Source organism: Asparagus officinalis, chromosome 8 (assembly GCF_001876935.1).
Source record: "Asparagus officinalis chromosome 8, Aspof.V1, whole genome shotgun sequence".
In the NCBI taxonomy this organism is placed as follows: domain Eukaryota; kingdom Viridiplantae; phylum Streptophyta; class Magnoliopsida; order Asparagales; family Asparagaceae; genus Asparagus; species Asparagus officinalis.
Window position 1 is genome coordinate 49,866,357 of NC_033801.1, and position 15,099 is coordinate 49,881,455.

The 15,099-nt window shown below is 40.0% G+C and overlaps 1 protein-coding gene across 1 annotated transcript; it reads right to left on the minus strand.

Annotated features, from left to right (window-relative positions):
* Positions 5,013–14,401, minus strand: LOC109821226 (putative pentatricopeptide repeat-containing protein At1g26500). The gene is made up of 2 exons (XM_020387410.1): positions 13,370–14,401; positions 5,013–5,490 (listed from the first exon to the last, which is right to left on the minus strand). The coding sequence occupies exons 1-2, from the start codon at positions 14,399–14,401 to the stop codon at positions 5,056–5,058; spliced, it is 1,467 nt and encodes a 488-aa protein (XP_020242999.1). The 3' UTR covers positions 5,013–5,055.

Sequence of the window (15,099 nt, forward strand, 5' to 3'; positions counted from 1 at the left end):
CAGTGGGAGTTGTGAGCAGGTTTGCCAGCAACCCAGGGAAACAGCATTGGGAGGCCGTGAAATGGATATTGCGATATCTGAGAGGGACTACGAATATGCCACCATGTTTCGGAAGAAAGGAATTGATACTGCAGGAATACATGGATGCAGATTTTGTTAGTGATCATGATACAAAGCGAAGCACCATTTGGTATGTTTATATCTTAGGGTCGACAGTAGTGAGCTAGGTCTCACGTTTACAGAAGATTATGACGTTGTCCACAACTGAGGCAGAGTATGTCGCAGCGACAGAGGCGAGCAAGGAGATGATTTGGTTAACCAGGTATCTGGAAGAGTTGGCTTTGAAGCGTGAGAACGAAGTTCTTTATTGTGATAACCAGAGTGCTATACACCTTGCCAAAAACCCAATATTTCATACTAGAGCGAAGCACATCGAGTTACGTTACCACTTCATATGCTCGATGATTGAGGACGGGAAGTTACAGTTGGAGAAGATTTTGGGGAGCCAAAATCCTGCTGATATGTTGACTAAAGCATTTAACATTCAGAAACTGGAGTTGTGCGCAACTTTAGTTGGCCTTCATGCATAAGAGATGAGGGCAGAGCTGCACAATGAGAAGATACTTGTTAAGAGAGCTTGCTGATGACGGTTTGGTCTCCAAGTGGGAGATTGGTAGAAAAAGGGGTGTAGACCCAAACCTCGACGGCGACGACGACCCCACGATTCAGGCGTGCTCGACAATGTTAGGCGAGCTCGAGATCGATGTCGCGGATTTCAGGCGAGCTCCAGCTCGTAACCTTCAGGCGAGGTCCAGTCGGCGAGCTCGAAGTCGAGCCCAGGTGAGGTCGGCGAGCTCGAAGTCGAGCTAGGCGAGGTCGGCGACTTACAGGCGAGCTCGATGTTAGATTGGCACAGGCGGAGGTAGCGGGCTACAAGCGAGTCGACACATGCGAGCTTCGAGAGATGAGCTCTCCTATAGGCGAGGTGCGGGCGAGGTCCTGGAGAGCTGCGTGAGCTCGCCTGGCGTGGGATCTCGTCTGCGTTGTTGGAAGACAGCCTGGATCCAACTATAGCTAGGGTTTCCTATAAAAACCCTATGCACGAGATGAGATTTGAGAAGAATCTCAGAGAGGCGATTCTTTGAGAGCTTGGTGGCGGCGTTCTTGAGAGCGTCTTCTTCTCCCCGATTTTCTGAGCACGAGATTTCTCAAGTGAAAATCTCGGTCATTTAAGAAGAGTTCCTACAGCCGTTTGATTGGAGAGAGAGGAGTTTTTCCTATTGGAAAAACTCACGCCTTTGTAAGAAGAACAAATAGTTTTTTCGTTGCTTCTCTTTTTTGAGAGATCTCAAGTTGAGATCTTCTCTTTGCAAGCTTGTAATCTTCTTTGATATAAAGGATTATTTGTGTGGCTCCCGAGGACGTAGGCAAGTTGTCAAACCTCGTTAAAACTCGGTGTTCTCCTTTTCTTATAAATTTTTTATTTGCTGTGATTTCTTCTTTCTATTGTCTTAACACAAGATCCGACATGACAAATTCCGCAAATGGTTCATATTTGACAGGTGGTCGAGTAGCTTGAATTCCCTAACAGTTAATACCTACAACAAGCACATGAGGGTAAGCGTATTTAACTGTTTTAATTTACCAGATGCAATAATGACAAAATAGTCAAGATAAATCAGATGGGACAAGATGAGATAGACCCTTAATGATGAACATACCAATCTCTTTAGGCAAGTGAAAAACTACTCCCTCTACTTTCAAAAAAGCGATGAGAACCCTTTCCCTTTCCAAACAAAGAAAACACGAGACCAGCATAGTCCTCACTTACCCAATTTAACAAGTTAATAATTCTCTATCTAAAACAGATAAACTAGCTTAATAGTTCGTCTTAATGCATTCTCCTTGATACCTTGCCGAAAATGGTCATCTAGATTTATATCAATGCAGAATAATTCTGAACAAAATCATTGCGTTTTCAGCAAAGCAGCTACTATTATTATCTGATCGTATGTGAAGCGGTTTGCAAAATGCTTCACAATGCCAGCATCAAAAGCACCGGTTCTTGCAGAAAAGCAGGAGCTCCCATCGGAGCATTACATTGCAGTTATACCTGCACCCAATATCCTCAGAAGTGCGGCTAGTACCATGCATCTATGTGAAGTTGGAGAGAATACTTTTAACTATAAAGAGGATACCGGTATTGGTTCGGTAGGGGGTTTGAGGAGGGAACGTGAGGGGCAATGAAGTGGAAGGATGAACAAGCCTTCAAGCCTTTATGTTTGGTTGGAGGAAAAGGGAGAAGAGATGCATGCTTTTGTAGTTCATTTTCTCTCTTCTCTTGTATCCTCCCAATTTGGAGGGATTTTTCTCTCTCCAGCTTTTTAGTTTCAATTTTTAGTGTCCCCTATTTCACCTCCCCTCACTCTACCTCCTCCTCTAAAAACTCTCTACTCGAAAGGTAAATCTAATTTTTATCCCTCTCCTCCCCCTCACCTTTCCTTCTACCAATCCAAGCTTAATTTGATGTCACAAGAAAGAGAGTAATTCGTAAGATGTCCACATGGTAGCTTCATGCATTAGTGTAAGGGGAGAAACTTACACAAAAAAGCATTGTTTACCTAGATCTCATAACTGATAAATTTACCAAGCAAATCAGGTCAAGTTAATTTATGAATTTCCAGTTAAGGTTTAAACAACGAAAGGTAATATTTTAAGCAATAAAAAGGTTTGCATCACAATCGACACAGAGTTCTGATTGTCTATGTTAGTGGTGGATCTGATAAAATTAGAAAGATTTCATTGATCAAATGTAAACCTCTCATCATTTAGCTCACAGCCTGAGATCATTAGCAATAATAACTTTCCACCTATATATTTCTAGTTTACTTTTTCACAAGAGTAGAGGAACAATGGATAAGACGCAAAAGGGTAGCACTAGAGTGCTGATGAGATACCTAATCCCGTGCATGAGTAATATCAGTTAGTGTTTTCAAAGCAAAAAGCGAGATCAGCGCAATAGGTCCTATCTTGCCTGAGGCAAGAGGCGCCAAAAAAGGGGATCGCCCGAGTGAACTAAGGTAATAAATTTTAAAAAAAAATCATAAACATTACAAATAATATGCAAATATCAATAAGTAGCAACTAGAGAAATTAATCACAACCAAATTTTCAAAGTCACAAATATAATATGTCATAAACCATCTACATGTAGTAACAAATATCGAATAGTAATATTAACTAGTAACTACTAACACAGATAATTAAGTAGCAAATTTTGAACTTTAAGGTTCAAATTGTAGCCTATCCTCAAAATGACATAGATAATAAAATACATTTCAACAAAAAATAGCAAAAAATCAAAAATGAAAAAAAACACAAAAATTCAATAACCAAATTAAACTTTACTTTATCGGACATCTTTCACACCCTCAAAATATTGAAACAAAGACAAAAGGCAATCACCTTAACAACCTTCTTTGCCTGGCAATATGCAAGGTGCTAAGTTAAGCGCCTACGGCGCTAAGGCGCATCGCCTTTAAAACAATGATGTATAATAACTTGCTTATCATTCATAATTGCAAAGGATGAATCATCCAAAGTAATCTATCTGTAGACACAAATAAATGTCTTATCAAATAAAAGTCATACAGGTCAATGATGGACAAGAAGAGAGGCAGAGCCTGTACATTCACACAGATCTGTAACTAATTCAGTAAATTGGATTACCATACCTAAAAACCAATCAGCTAAATTAATAGAACCGAGGGCTCACAACAGGATCACAACATAAACAGTGCTACAACATACTACTGCATAGAAATAAGTTTACCGAGCAAAAAGATTGATGAAGAGAAGATTGTACAGATGCTCCCTAGCTCTTGGGCTTCACATAAGAGAAGAATCGTTCAAGAAGATAGGATGCCGGATGATCTTCACAGGCCGATGTCTGTCAGTCGTACTGACTGATTATAACCAAGCCAAAGGGCAATACATTAACCCGAGATGACAGCTCGATCACATAATAAACTATACTCTAGTCAAGATTACAACCAAACCAAAGGCAAAAGGAGACCCGAGATGGCAGGTCGATCTCATAAGAAACTACGTTATGTAATTGTACGGTGTAACTTCGGCTGTATCCTAAAAGCAACTTACCGCTACTTCAGCAGTAAAATATTCAGGTTATTACTATCATGGAATAATAGGAAAGCAGCAAACCTCGTTGATATTCGTAACCCCTTCCAATTCTGTATCCAACTCTTTCAGTAGCCGAAGGCAAATTTAGTCGATATTTACCACTTATCCATGTCCCCATATATGCGCCATCTCCTTATCAGTTTGTTTATTGCTCTGTCAACAACTAAATATTAAACACAACTGAGCAATGCTAATATTTATCTGAGCCTCAATTATGAGTTATACATTTATTCTAACTAGACCGAGAAGGGTTACTCGCATTGCCTCACTAGGGCTCGCCTTGGACACAAAAGATCGAACTACCCTTGCAAGCATAGGTGAACCCCGGTGACCAGGTGGTGATAGTCTTCTCATTCGTATTCTGATGTTGCTGCATGTATATAATTCAATCATATCAAACGAGGATCAATTCAGGCCCAAGTTTAAAGAAAATGAAAATGAGAAGTAAATGGGCGAATTAAACATTATACTAGTAGTGTGTTCTCCAATGAGAGCTTATCAGGCATGTAAATCGAGAGCTCAAGCGGGCTCAGATGAGAAATGACTTCATCTTCTTCTCCTCGCATCAGCTCACTGGGGCCCGCCTCCCACATAAAGAACTTCCCTCAGCAGTGCCGGTGAAGCTCGCCTCGGACAAATCTGCCCTGATGTGGCATTCCCTGGAAACCCCAAACAAGGGGTTTCCACGCGAACCAAACAGCTGCTATGTGTAAAAAAGAAAAAGAAAAATAGTCTGAAAGAGCATACTTAATCGTTCACTCTTTGATAGATATAAATCAGTAATTTCTTCTATGAATAGACATTCTTATTCTTTACAAAATTTATGAACTCCCAAAGAATCACCAATCACAATATCTACTCCACAGTTTCCATACAAGCAGCCACCCTTGCTTTCCTCCTCCTATCCCTTGTAGCCATCCTCTGTCCATACACCAACAACACGTCCCCAACATCCACCAATCCCACCTCCTTCAACCTCATCCCTACCTCCTCAAACATCACCAACCCTTCCTCATTTGAAAACCAATACATGAACTTATTATAATCAAATCTTGGCACCTCCACCCCCTTAACCTTCATCATCCTCTCTACATACTTGGTTGCCTCCAATGTCCTCCCTGCCTTCACCAAACCCCCAACAAATATGCTCTCAAAATTCACCATTGGGTCCCTCCCTTTCCTCCCCCTCTTTCCTAAATGCCCCTGCAACAACATAATGTATGTGTGCATATTAGGCTCACACCCCCTCTTTACCATCTCCCTCAACACTTGGGTTGCTTCTGAAGGACCCTAGAGGGGGGGGTGATTAGGGTCAAGAGGCTCTAATATGCAATTAAAAAACAGTACAAACAAACCACAGTAACAGAAGTGCAATAATAAAGAAAGAGATAAAGTTAGGAATCGTTATCCTTGACGCGCGATGTGTTAACGAGGTTCGGCCCGCTGACCTACGTCCCCGCTCCCCACTCTCGAGGAGAAATCCACTAACACATCCGGTTTGGAAGCCGGAACTTCGTCTACACAATGATCCCACAAGATCTCTCTCTCACTACACAGTTGATCTCACAGATCACACTCCCTCACAGTCGATCTACACAAGATCTCACTCACAGCAGCAGAAGATAAATGCAAGACACTCTCTTTACACAAGCCCCTATAGCAAAGAGAAGAGTACTGAAGCTGGGAAGTGAAACACACACAAGAACTCAGAAGAACAAGTTTGATTTGAAAATTTTCTCAGGAAGAAACAGAGCTCTCTGGTTCTCTTTCAAACGTTAGGGCTTAGGGAAGAAGAAGCAGGCTTGGGGGTTTTTATAAAAGAGTTTAAATCAATAAAAACAAAAACCCAATCTTCCTATTTAGGAAGATAATCTACTTTGCAGGTTGTGACCTCAGACTGTGCCAATCACTAATAAGTGAAAGCACAGGAGTCGAGGCGAGAAACGACCGTTTAAAAAATCACGGCTGACCAAATCGGTTGACCGAAGAAATAATCGGTCAACTGAAAATACCGTCGGTCGACCGACCGAAAAATTCGGTCGATCGCGGGCAGCTAAGGAAATTTAGAAAAAACAAGCAGGGCCTCGTCGGTCGACCGGCACGGTCGACCGATTAGAAGATTGAAAATTCGGTCGACCGTATCGGTCGACCGACGACAATCTGGAAAGATACTAAGGAATGGTCATAGGATCGGTCGACCGGGCCGGTCGACCGATTTCTGATATTTTCCAGAAAACAGATTTTTGACCAACTTGAAATATTTGCAAAATATTCATTTGACCTCTGAAAATTCTGAAACTTTGTAAAATGTTTTTAATACTAAAAACAAACTATTTGGAAAAAGAATTTTGCAGATAGGTACTCATACTTGTGAAAAATAGTGTTTTGTGAAAAACGCTTAAAAGACACAAGTCTAAAAACGTGTGTGTGATTCCCAATAGCTTCAAGTAAACTCAGTAACTCTTTGCCTACATTCTAGCACTAGAGAGAAAAACAAAAGAAGGCTAATATCCTCATATAGAGAGCAATATACTTGAGCTTTGATATAGCTTGAATCGGATGAAGCTTTTATATGACTTTGTTGTTCTTGAAATAACGTTGCTTCATCTTTTTGGCCTCCTCCTCCTTTAGATGTCTTCGTTTTAGCGTATATTCCATCCATCCTCCGTTAATGGCACTAACGAGCTTGACAAATGATTTTACTACATTTACACTCAATAAGCCATTAGTACCGATAATGGTGGTTGTAAGAACATCATCAAAACATAAGGGCTAACAATCTCCCCCTTTTTGATGATGACAACCAACCATTATATAAGAGCAAAAATAAGATAGCTTATAGATAGGTGCTCCCCCTATCTATGAGCTCCCCCTAAATATATGCAACAAATGAGGAGATTTCTCTCCCCCTTTGTCACCATCAAAAATGGGGTAAAGAGAAATACTAAATGCAAAATACAACTAGTCAAGCAAGCAATGTAGAACTTTCACATAGTGCATAAGCCCAAACCATTTCTTATGCGACAAAAATCATCCTCTCCAAGAGGCTTAGTGAATATATCCGCTAGTTGAGATTTGGTGTCAACAAATACTAGGGATACATCTTGTCTCTCTACATGATCGCGTAAGAAATGATGGCGCACGTCAATATGCTTAGTTCTAGAATGCAAAACCGAATTTTTGGAAATATTTATGGCACTTGTGTTATCACAAAAGATTTTAATATTTTGAAAATTCAAATCATAGTCAACTAAACTTTGTTTCATCCATAAAACTTGAGCACAACATAGGCCGGCGGCAATGTATTCCGCTTCCGTAGTGGACAATGCAACACAATTTTGTTTCTTGGAAGCCCAAGAAACAAGGGAATTTCCTAAGAATTGGCATGTTCCACTAGTACTCTTGCGATCTACCTTACATCCGGCAAAGTCGGCATCACAAAAACCATATAAATCAAAAGAAGTGCTTCTGGGATAAAACAAGCCAAGATTAAAAGTACCATTAACATATTTAATGATTCTTTTAACGGCAATTAAATGAGATGCTTTAGGAGATGCTTGAAAACGTGCACATGCACACACACTAAACATAATATCGGGCCTACTAGCGGTAAGATAAAGAAGACTACCTATCATACCTCGGTATAGTTTTTGGTCCACATCTTCACCACTCTCATCCGCATCAAGCTTAACACTAGTACTCATGGGAGTAGGCGCATGCTTAGAATTCTCCAACTTGAATTTCTTCACCAATTCCTTCGCATACTTGCTTTGTGAAATGAAGATCCCATCCTTAGTTTGCTTGACTTGGAGCCCGAGAAAGAATGTAAGCTCTCCCATCATACTCATCTCAAAGTGATCCTGCATAACTTTAGAAAATTCCTTGCACAAGGATTCATTAGTAGCACCAAAAATAATGTCATCCACATATATTTGAACTAAAATGAAATCATTTTTCCTTTTTCTCACAAAAAGTGTGTTATCAATTGTTCCTTTTGAAAAACCATTTTCAATAAGAAAACTAGAGAGGCGAGCATACCAAGCCCTAGGAGCTTGTTTCAACCCATATAAAGCTTTTTGTACCCGGTAAACATGATTAGGAAAAGCATGATCTATAAAACCGGGGGGTTGCTCAACATACACTTCCTCTTCTATAAAACCATTTAAGAAAGCACTTTTGACATCCATTTGAAATAGTTTGAAATTTTTAAAACTAGCAAATGCCAAAAACATCCTAATAGATTCCAACCTTGCAACCGGTGCAAAGGTTTCATCATAGTCTATGCCCTCCTCTTGATTGTATCCTTGGGCAACCAAACGAGCTTTATTTCTAGTTACAATGCCATGTTCATCAAGTTTGTTTCTAAAAACCCATTTTGTACCAATAACACTAGCATTGTTAGGTCTAGGAACTAACTTCCAAACTTCATTTCTTTGAAAATTGTTTAATTCTTCATGCATAGCCAAAACCCAAAACTCATCATTTAAAGCATCATTAACCTTTTTAGGTTCTAGTTGAGATAGAAATGCAACATTACCACATTCACTCAAGGCTTTTGAGCGAGTTATAACTCCTTTTGAAGGGCTCCCAATGATTTGTTCCTTTGGATGATTTGATGTGAATTTCCAAGCTTTAGGTGGTTCAACTTGATCTTGAGCGTTTGTGCTATCCACATCCTTTTGAACTTCTATAGAGGGAGTGTCATTGATTTGCAACAAGTCCAATCCTCCCTCAATATCATCATCATCATCTTTCCTAGGCAACACAACTTGAGAGCCAACATTAGTCTCATCAAAAGTAACGTTTATAGACTCTTCAACAACGAGGCTTCGTTTATTGAAGACCCTATAAGCCTTACTTCGAGGTGCATAACCCAAGAAAATACCAACATCAATTTTGGAATCAAATTTATCATGGTGATCTTTTGTATTTAAAATAAAGCATTTGCAACCAAAGACACGAAAATAACCAATGAAAGGAGTTTTTCCATAATAAAGTTCATAAGGAGTTTTCTTAAGCTTTGGTCTAATCAAAACACGATTTAAAACATGGCAAGCCGTATTGACGGCTTCCGCCCAAAAATATTTTGGCAAATCAAAAGAATTAAGCATAGTGCGTGCCATCTCTTGTATGGTGCGATTTTTCCGTTCAACAACACCATTTTGTTGTGGTGTTCTAGGAGCGGAAAACATATGAGTTATACCATGATGAGCACAAAAATCATAGAAAAATTCATTTTGAAATTCACCACCATGATCACTTCTTATTTTAACAACTTTCAAATCTTTTTCATTTTCAATCCTTTTAACATGATTAGCAAATTCTTCAAAACAATCATTTTTCTTAGCAAGAAATATTGTCCATGTAAAACGAGAAAAATCATCAATAATCACAAAAACATAGTGTTTGCCTCCAAGAGAGGTAACACGCATAGGACCAAATAAATCAAGATGAAGTAATTGCAAGGGTTTAGAAGTCGATACCTCATGGATGGATTTGAAAGAAGATTTTGTTTGTTTACCTTTGGCACAATCCTCACAAATTGTATCTTTTATGAAGTGCAAGCTAGGTAGCCCTTTCACAAGATTCTTCTTAGACAATTTTGATATTAACTCCATATTTGCATGTCCAAGTCTCTTGTGCCAAATCCAAGGATTTTCATCAATTGCCGCAAGACACTTTACATCTTGATTCACTAACTCATTCATCTCAAAAATGTAAACATTAGACTTGCGATTTGCAATAAAAACAATTTTTCCATCCATACTAATGATGCATTTATCCGGTTTAAAAGAAATATCAAAACCTTTATCACTCAATTGACTAATACTAAGAAGATTATGATTCAAACCACTTACTAAATAAACATCTTCAATTGTGGGTGAGGGTTTCTTACCAATAGACCCGATACCAATGATTTTACCTTTCTCACCACCACCGAAGGAGACATTGCCTCCTTCAATCCTTGATAGGGTTGCAAATAACTCTTTGTTGCCCGTCATATGATGTGAGCAACCACTATCAAGGTACCACATCTCCTTACGTCGTTGCCGTGACGTTCCCTACAAAAGAAGAAGATGAAGGTGTAGTAGCTTTAGGTACCCATGTCTTGGGTCCTTGGTGGTTAGTAGTCTTGGTACCTTTGGGTACCCATATCAAACCATAAAAATCTTCATTGTCTTTAATTCTACAATGAGTAGAAATGTGTCCATGTCTCATACAATAGGTGCATACAAAATTTCTTTTGTATGTACGGATGTTAGAACCATGAAACCTATTTCTACCATGGTGATTATAGTTGGCATAAGCATGAGTGGGTCTAGTCCTACAACCCTCAATTTCTAGTCTTTCAATCTTTGATCTTAATTGCTTGTTCTCAAAATCGAGATCTCCAAGCAATTCATCTTTTAGAGCAAGAGAGGTTGTTAGTTGTTCTAGCTTAATATCACAAGAGGCATGCAATTTTTTGAAAGAAGAGTATTCTTTAGACATTCTTTTAAATTCAAAGTTCAACTCTTCTAAAGCCATAGCTATGTCACATTGCATATAGAAAGATTCACTTTCGGCCTCGGATATTACCTCATGTTCATTTGCCATGAAACAAACATTTGGGTCATGAAGAGCAAGTTTGGCTCCTTCTTCATCACTATCCGAGTCACTTGGTTCGGATTCTTCCCATCCGGCATACATAGCCTTCTTCTTCTTGTACTTCATGTACTTTTCTTTGAGCTTGGGGCAATCCTTAGCGATGTGACCCGGTTCATTGCATTCAAAACATTTACCTACACGAGAGGAAAACTTGTTGTTAGATCGGGGGTTAAATTTTTTGTTCATCTTTATGAGTCTAGAGATTCTTCTAGAGAGATGAGCCACTTCTCTAGAAAAATCAACTTCACTCTCCGACGACGAAGATGAGTTGTCACTAGCTCCCTTGAGAGCTATGGTCTTCAATTTTGGTGACGGCTCCTCAACTTCGCGTGATGACACTTCCTCCTTTTCCTTCCCCTTGAGCTTCTTCTCATGCACTTTGAGCTTTCCGATGAGGCTATCAAGAGCTAAGGTAGTAAGGTCATGAGCTTCCTCAATGGCCGTAGCTTTGGGCTCCCATGCCGGAGTTAAGGAGCGAAGTATCTTGTAGTTCATCTCTTGAATGGATAGTTGCTTATCTAGACCATGTAATTCATTGATGATATTAGTAAAACGAGAAAACATAGCATCAATGGATTCATTTGGAAGCATTTTAAATAGCTCATAATCATGCATAAGCCCACTAATTTTAGATTCCTTAACTTGGGGGGTTCCTTCATGTGTGACACATAATTTTACCCAAATTTCGTATGCGGTTGCACACGTGGAAACTCTATTATATTCATTAGGGGAAAGACCACAAATTAAGGCGTTCATAGCCTTAGCGTTGAGATTAGCTAGGTGCCTTTCTCCATCGGTCATGTTCCCGACTTTGGACTTTTCCTCATATTTCTCTTCTATGAGCTCTAGAATGTCAAGGTCTATGCAACGAAGGTAAATTCTCATTCTAGCCTTCCAATAGGCGAAATTTGTCCCGGTAAAGAGAGGTGGTCTAGTTGTGGATTGTCCTTCTAACATATGCATATTCAAAGAGGCCTCCATTAGATCTTTTCTCTAAGGTTGTTAAACCAAAAACTGATATAGAGACCAAGCTCTGATACCAATTGAAGGACCCTAGAGGGGGGGTGATTAGGGTCAAGAGGCTCTAATATGCAATTAAAATTCAGTACAAACAAACCACAGTAACAGAAGTGCAATAATAAAGAAAGAGATAAAGTTAGGAATCGTTATCCTTGACGCGCGATGTGTTAACGAGGTTCGGCCCGCTGACCTACGTCCCCGCTCCCCACTCTCGAGGAGAAATCCACTAACACATCCGGTTTGGAAGCCGGAACTTCGTCTACACAATGATCCCACAAGATCTCTCTCTCACTACACAGTTGATCTCACAGATCACACTCCCTCACAGTCGATCTACACAAGATCTCACTCACAGCAGCAGAAGATAAATGCAAGACACTCTCTTTACACAAGCCCCTATAGCAAAGAGAAGAGTACTGAAGCTGGGAAGTGAAACACACACAAGAACTCAGAAGAACAAGTTTGATTTGAAAATTTTCTCAGGAAGAAACAGAGCTCTCTGGTTCTCTTTCAAACGTTAGGGCTTAGGGAAGAAGAAGCAGGCTTGGGGGTTTTTATAAAAGAGTTTAAATCAATAAAAACAAAAACCCAATCTTCCTATTTAGGAAGATAATCTACTTTGCAGGTTGTGACCTCAGACTGTGCCAATCACTAATAAGTGAAAGCACAGGAGTCGAGGCGAGAAACGACCGTTTAAAAAAATCGCGGCTGACCAAATCGGTTGACCGAAGAAATAATCGGTCGACCGAAAATACCGTCGGTCGACCGACCGAAAAATTCGGTCGACCGCGGGCAGCTAAAGAAATTTGGAAAAACAAGCAGAGCCTCGTCGGTGCGATTAGAAGATTGAAAATTCGGTCGACCGTATCGGTCGACCGACGACAATCTGGAAAGATACTAAGGAAAGGTCATAGGATCGGGCGACCGGGCCGGTCGACCGATTTCTGATATTTTCCAGAAAACAGATTTTTGACCAACTTGAAATATTTGCAAAATATTCATTTGACCTCTGAAAATTCTGAAACTTTGTAAAATGTTTTTAATACTAAAAACAAACTGTTTGGAAAAAGAATTTTGCAGATAGGTACTCATACTTGTGAAAAATAGTGTTTTGTGAAAAACGCTTAAAAGACACAAGTCTAAAAACGTGTGTGTGATTCCCAATAGCTTCAAGTAAACTCAGTAACTCTTTGCCTACATTCTAGCACTAGAGAGAAAAACAAAAGAAAGCTAATATCCTCATATTGAAAGCAATACTTGAGCTTTGATATAGCTTGAATCGGATGAAGCTTTTATATGACTTTGTTGTTCTTGAAATAACGTTGCTTCATCTTTTTGGCCTCCTCCTCCTTTAGATGTCTTCGTTTTAGCGTATATTCCATCCATCCTCCGTTAATGGCACTAACGAGCTTGACAAATGATTTTACTATATTTACACTCAATAAGCCATTAGTACCGATAATGGTGGTTGTAAGAATATCATCAAAACATAAGGGCTAACAGCTTCCCTTGCCCTTCTAAGACTCAACAGTCCCTTCATCAGACCATGGTACATGTTAATATCAGGCTCTTCTACCCCTTGGAAAATTCGGTACCCCTCTCTAACTCTCTTTCTAACCAAAATCCCATAGATTAAGTCTCCAAGAGCAGACTTATCAACTTCGATGCCTCTCTTTAGCATTTCAGCTAACACCATGAATGCGTAATTGATTTTTCCTTCTTTGCACACCCAATCGATCACAATACAGTAGGAGGCCGAACCAAGATTACAGAACTTTCTTTGTTGTAGCCTTTTGAACATAATCATAGCATCTTCAAACCGATTGTTCTTAAATAAAGTCTCGACTATCTCTTCGTATGCGCTGACATCTGGCTCGAGCCCTGAATCGAGCACCCGGTTCCATATCTTGGCGGCCTTCACCAAATCGCCAGCTCGACAAAACCCAGCAATCAAAAACCCATAAGTAGCCTCATCAGGTGGAATCAAATCTTTGATCTTCATAACAACCGATTTTGCAGCATCGACGTATCGTCGAGCACATAGAGCGCGCACAACCCTGTTCAACACCTCCACATTCTTAAACCCATCGTTGAGTTCAAAAATCTCAACGCACTTCTTGATCTCTCGAGCTCCAGCGAGATGGGTCGCTGCAATCTCAAGAGATCTTTCGGTGACGAGTCCCGTTTGGGACATTTCAAGGAGGAAACCATGGAGGAGGTCAACGTTCCGGGATTTGCCGAAGACGTCAAGGGCTTTGTTGGCGGTGACGAGGGAGTGGGTGAAGTTGTGGGCGAGCTTGGAGTAGAGGAGGAAGTTGTGGATGGGGCGCCATGAGAAGGGGAAGTTGTTGCAAAGCCGAAGGAAGAGCTCGTGGGTTGGGGTGAAGTTGAGTTTGTGAAGGTGAGTTTGGAGTTTGGGAAGTGGGGAGGTTTGTTGTTGGTAGAGGACTGTGGAGAGGCGGAGAAGGAAGTCAGGGTCGAGTAGGGAAGTGGAGAAAGAGCGAGAGGAGAAGTGGGGTTTAGGGAGCGGCATTTTTTCAGGTTTTAGAGGGAGGTGTAGGTTTAAAAATTCGAGGGTTTTAAGGACGTGTGCTCAAATTCTCAATCTCATTCTTTAGACCATCAGCAGCAGGAGGGCAAATATTGCTCTCCACCTCAGCTTTTGTCCCCACCAATTAAATATTTAGCACCCTCTTTTATTTCAGCTCCACAGCAGGAAGGCAAATATGTACTTTTTTACTTTATCTATACCCCACCATATTTTCTCTTTCATCCACATCACTATATCATATACCCACCGTTTTTTTTTTGTTTTTTTTACACTGGTGGGACCCACATATTCAGATTTGCCCATGGGCAATTTTTGCTCTCCAAAACGTTCTCTCTCCAGTTGCTTTCCATTTTGCTTCCCTGCTGTACAAGATATTTCCACATTTGCTCTGCTGCTGTATGTGGTCTTACAGCTGATTTAACCTAGCAAGGTTCCTCGTCACCAAAAAAAATCCAGATCAGTGAAAAAGAATAAATTTAAATATGTGAAAATATTCTTAACAGAAAATAGCTTTTGATATAGCTTTTTTTTTTTGTTGACAAGGGAACCTTGGTCAGTACCTCCACTTAAACTCCCTTTGCAGCCCGTAAAATATTCTTAACAGAAAATAGCTTTTGATATAGCTTTTGATATAGCTTTTTTGTAAATTCACAACTACTACAATTAATATCTATATAATC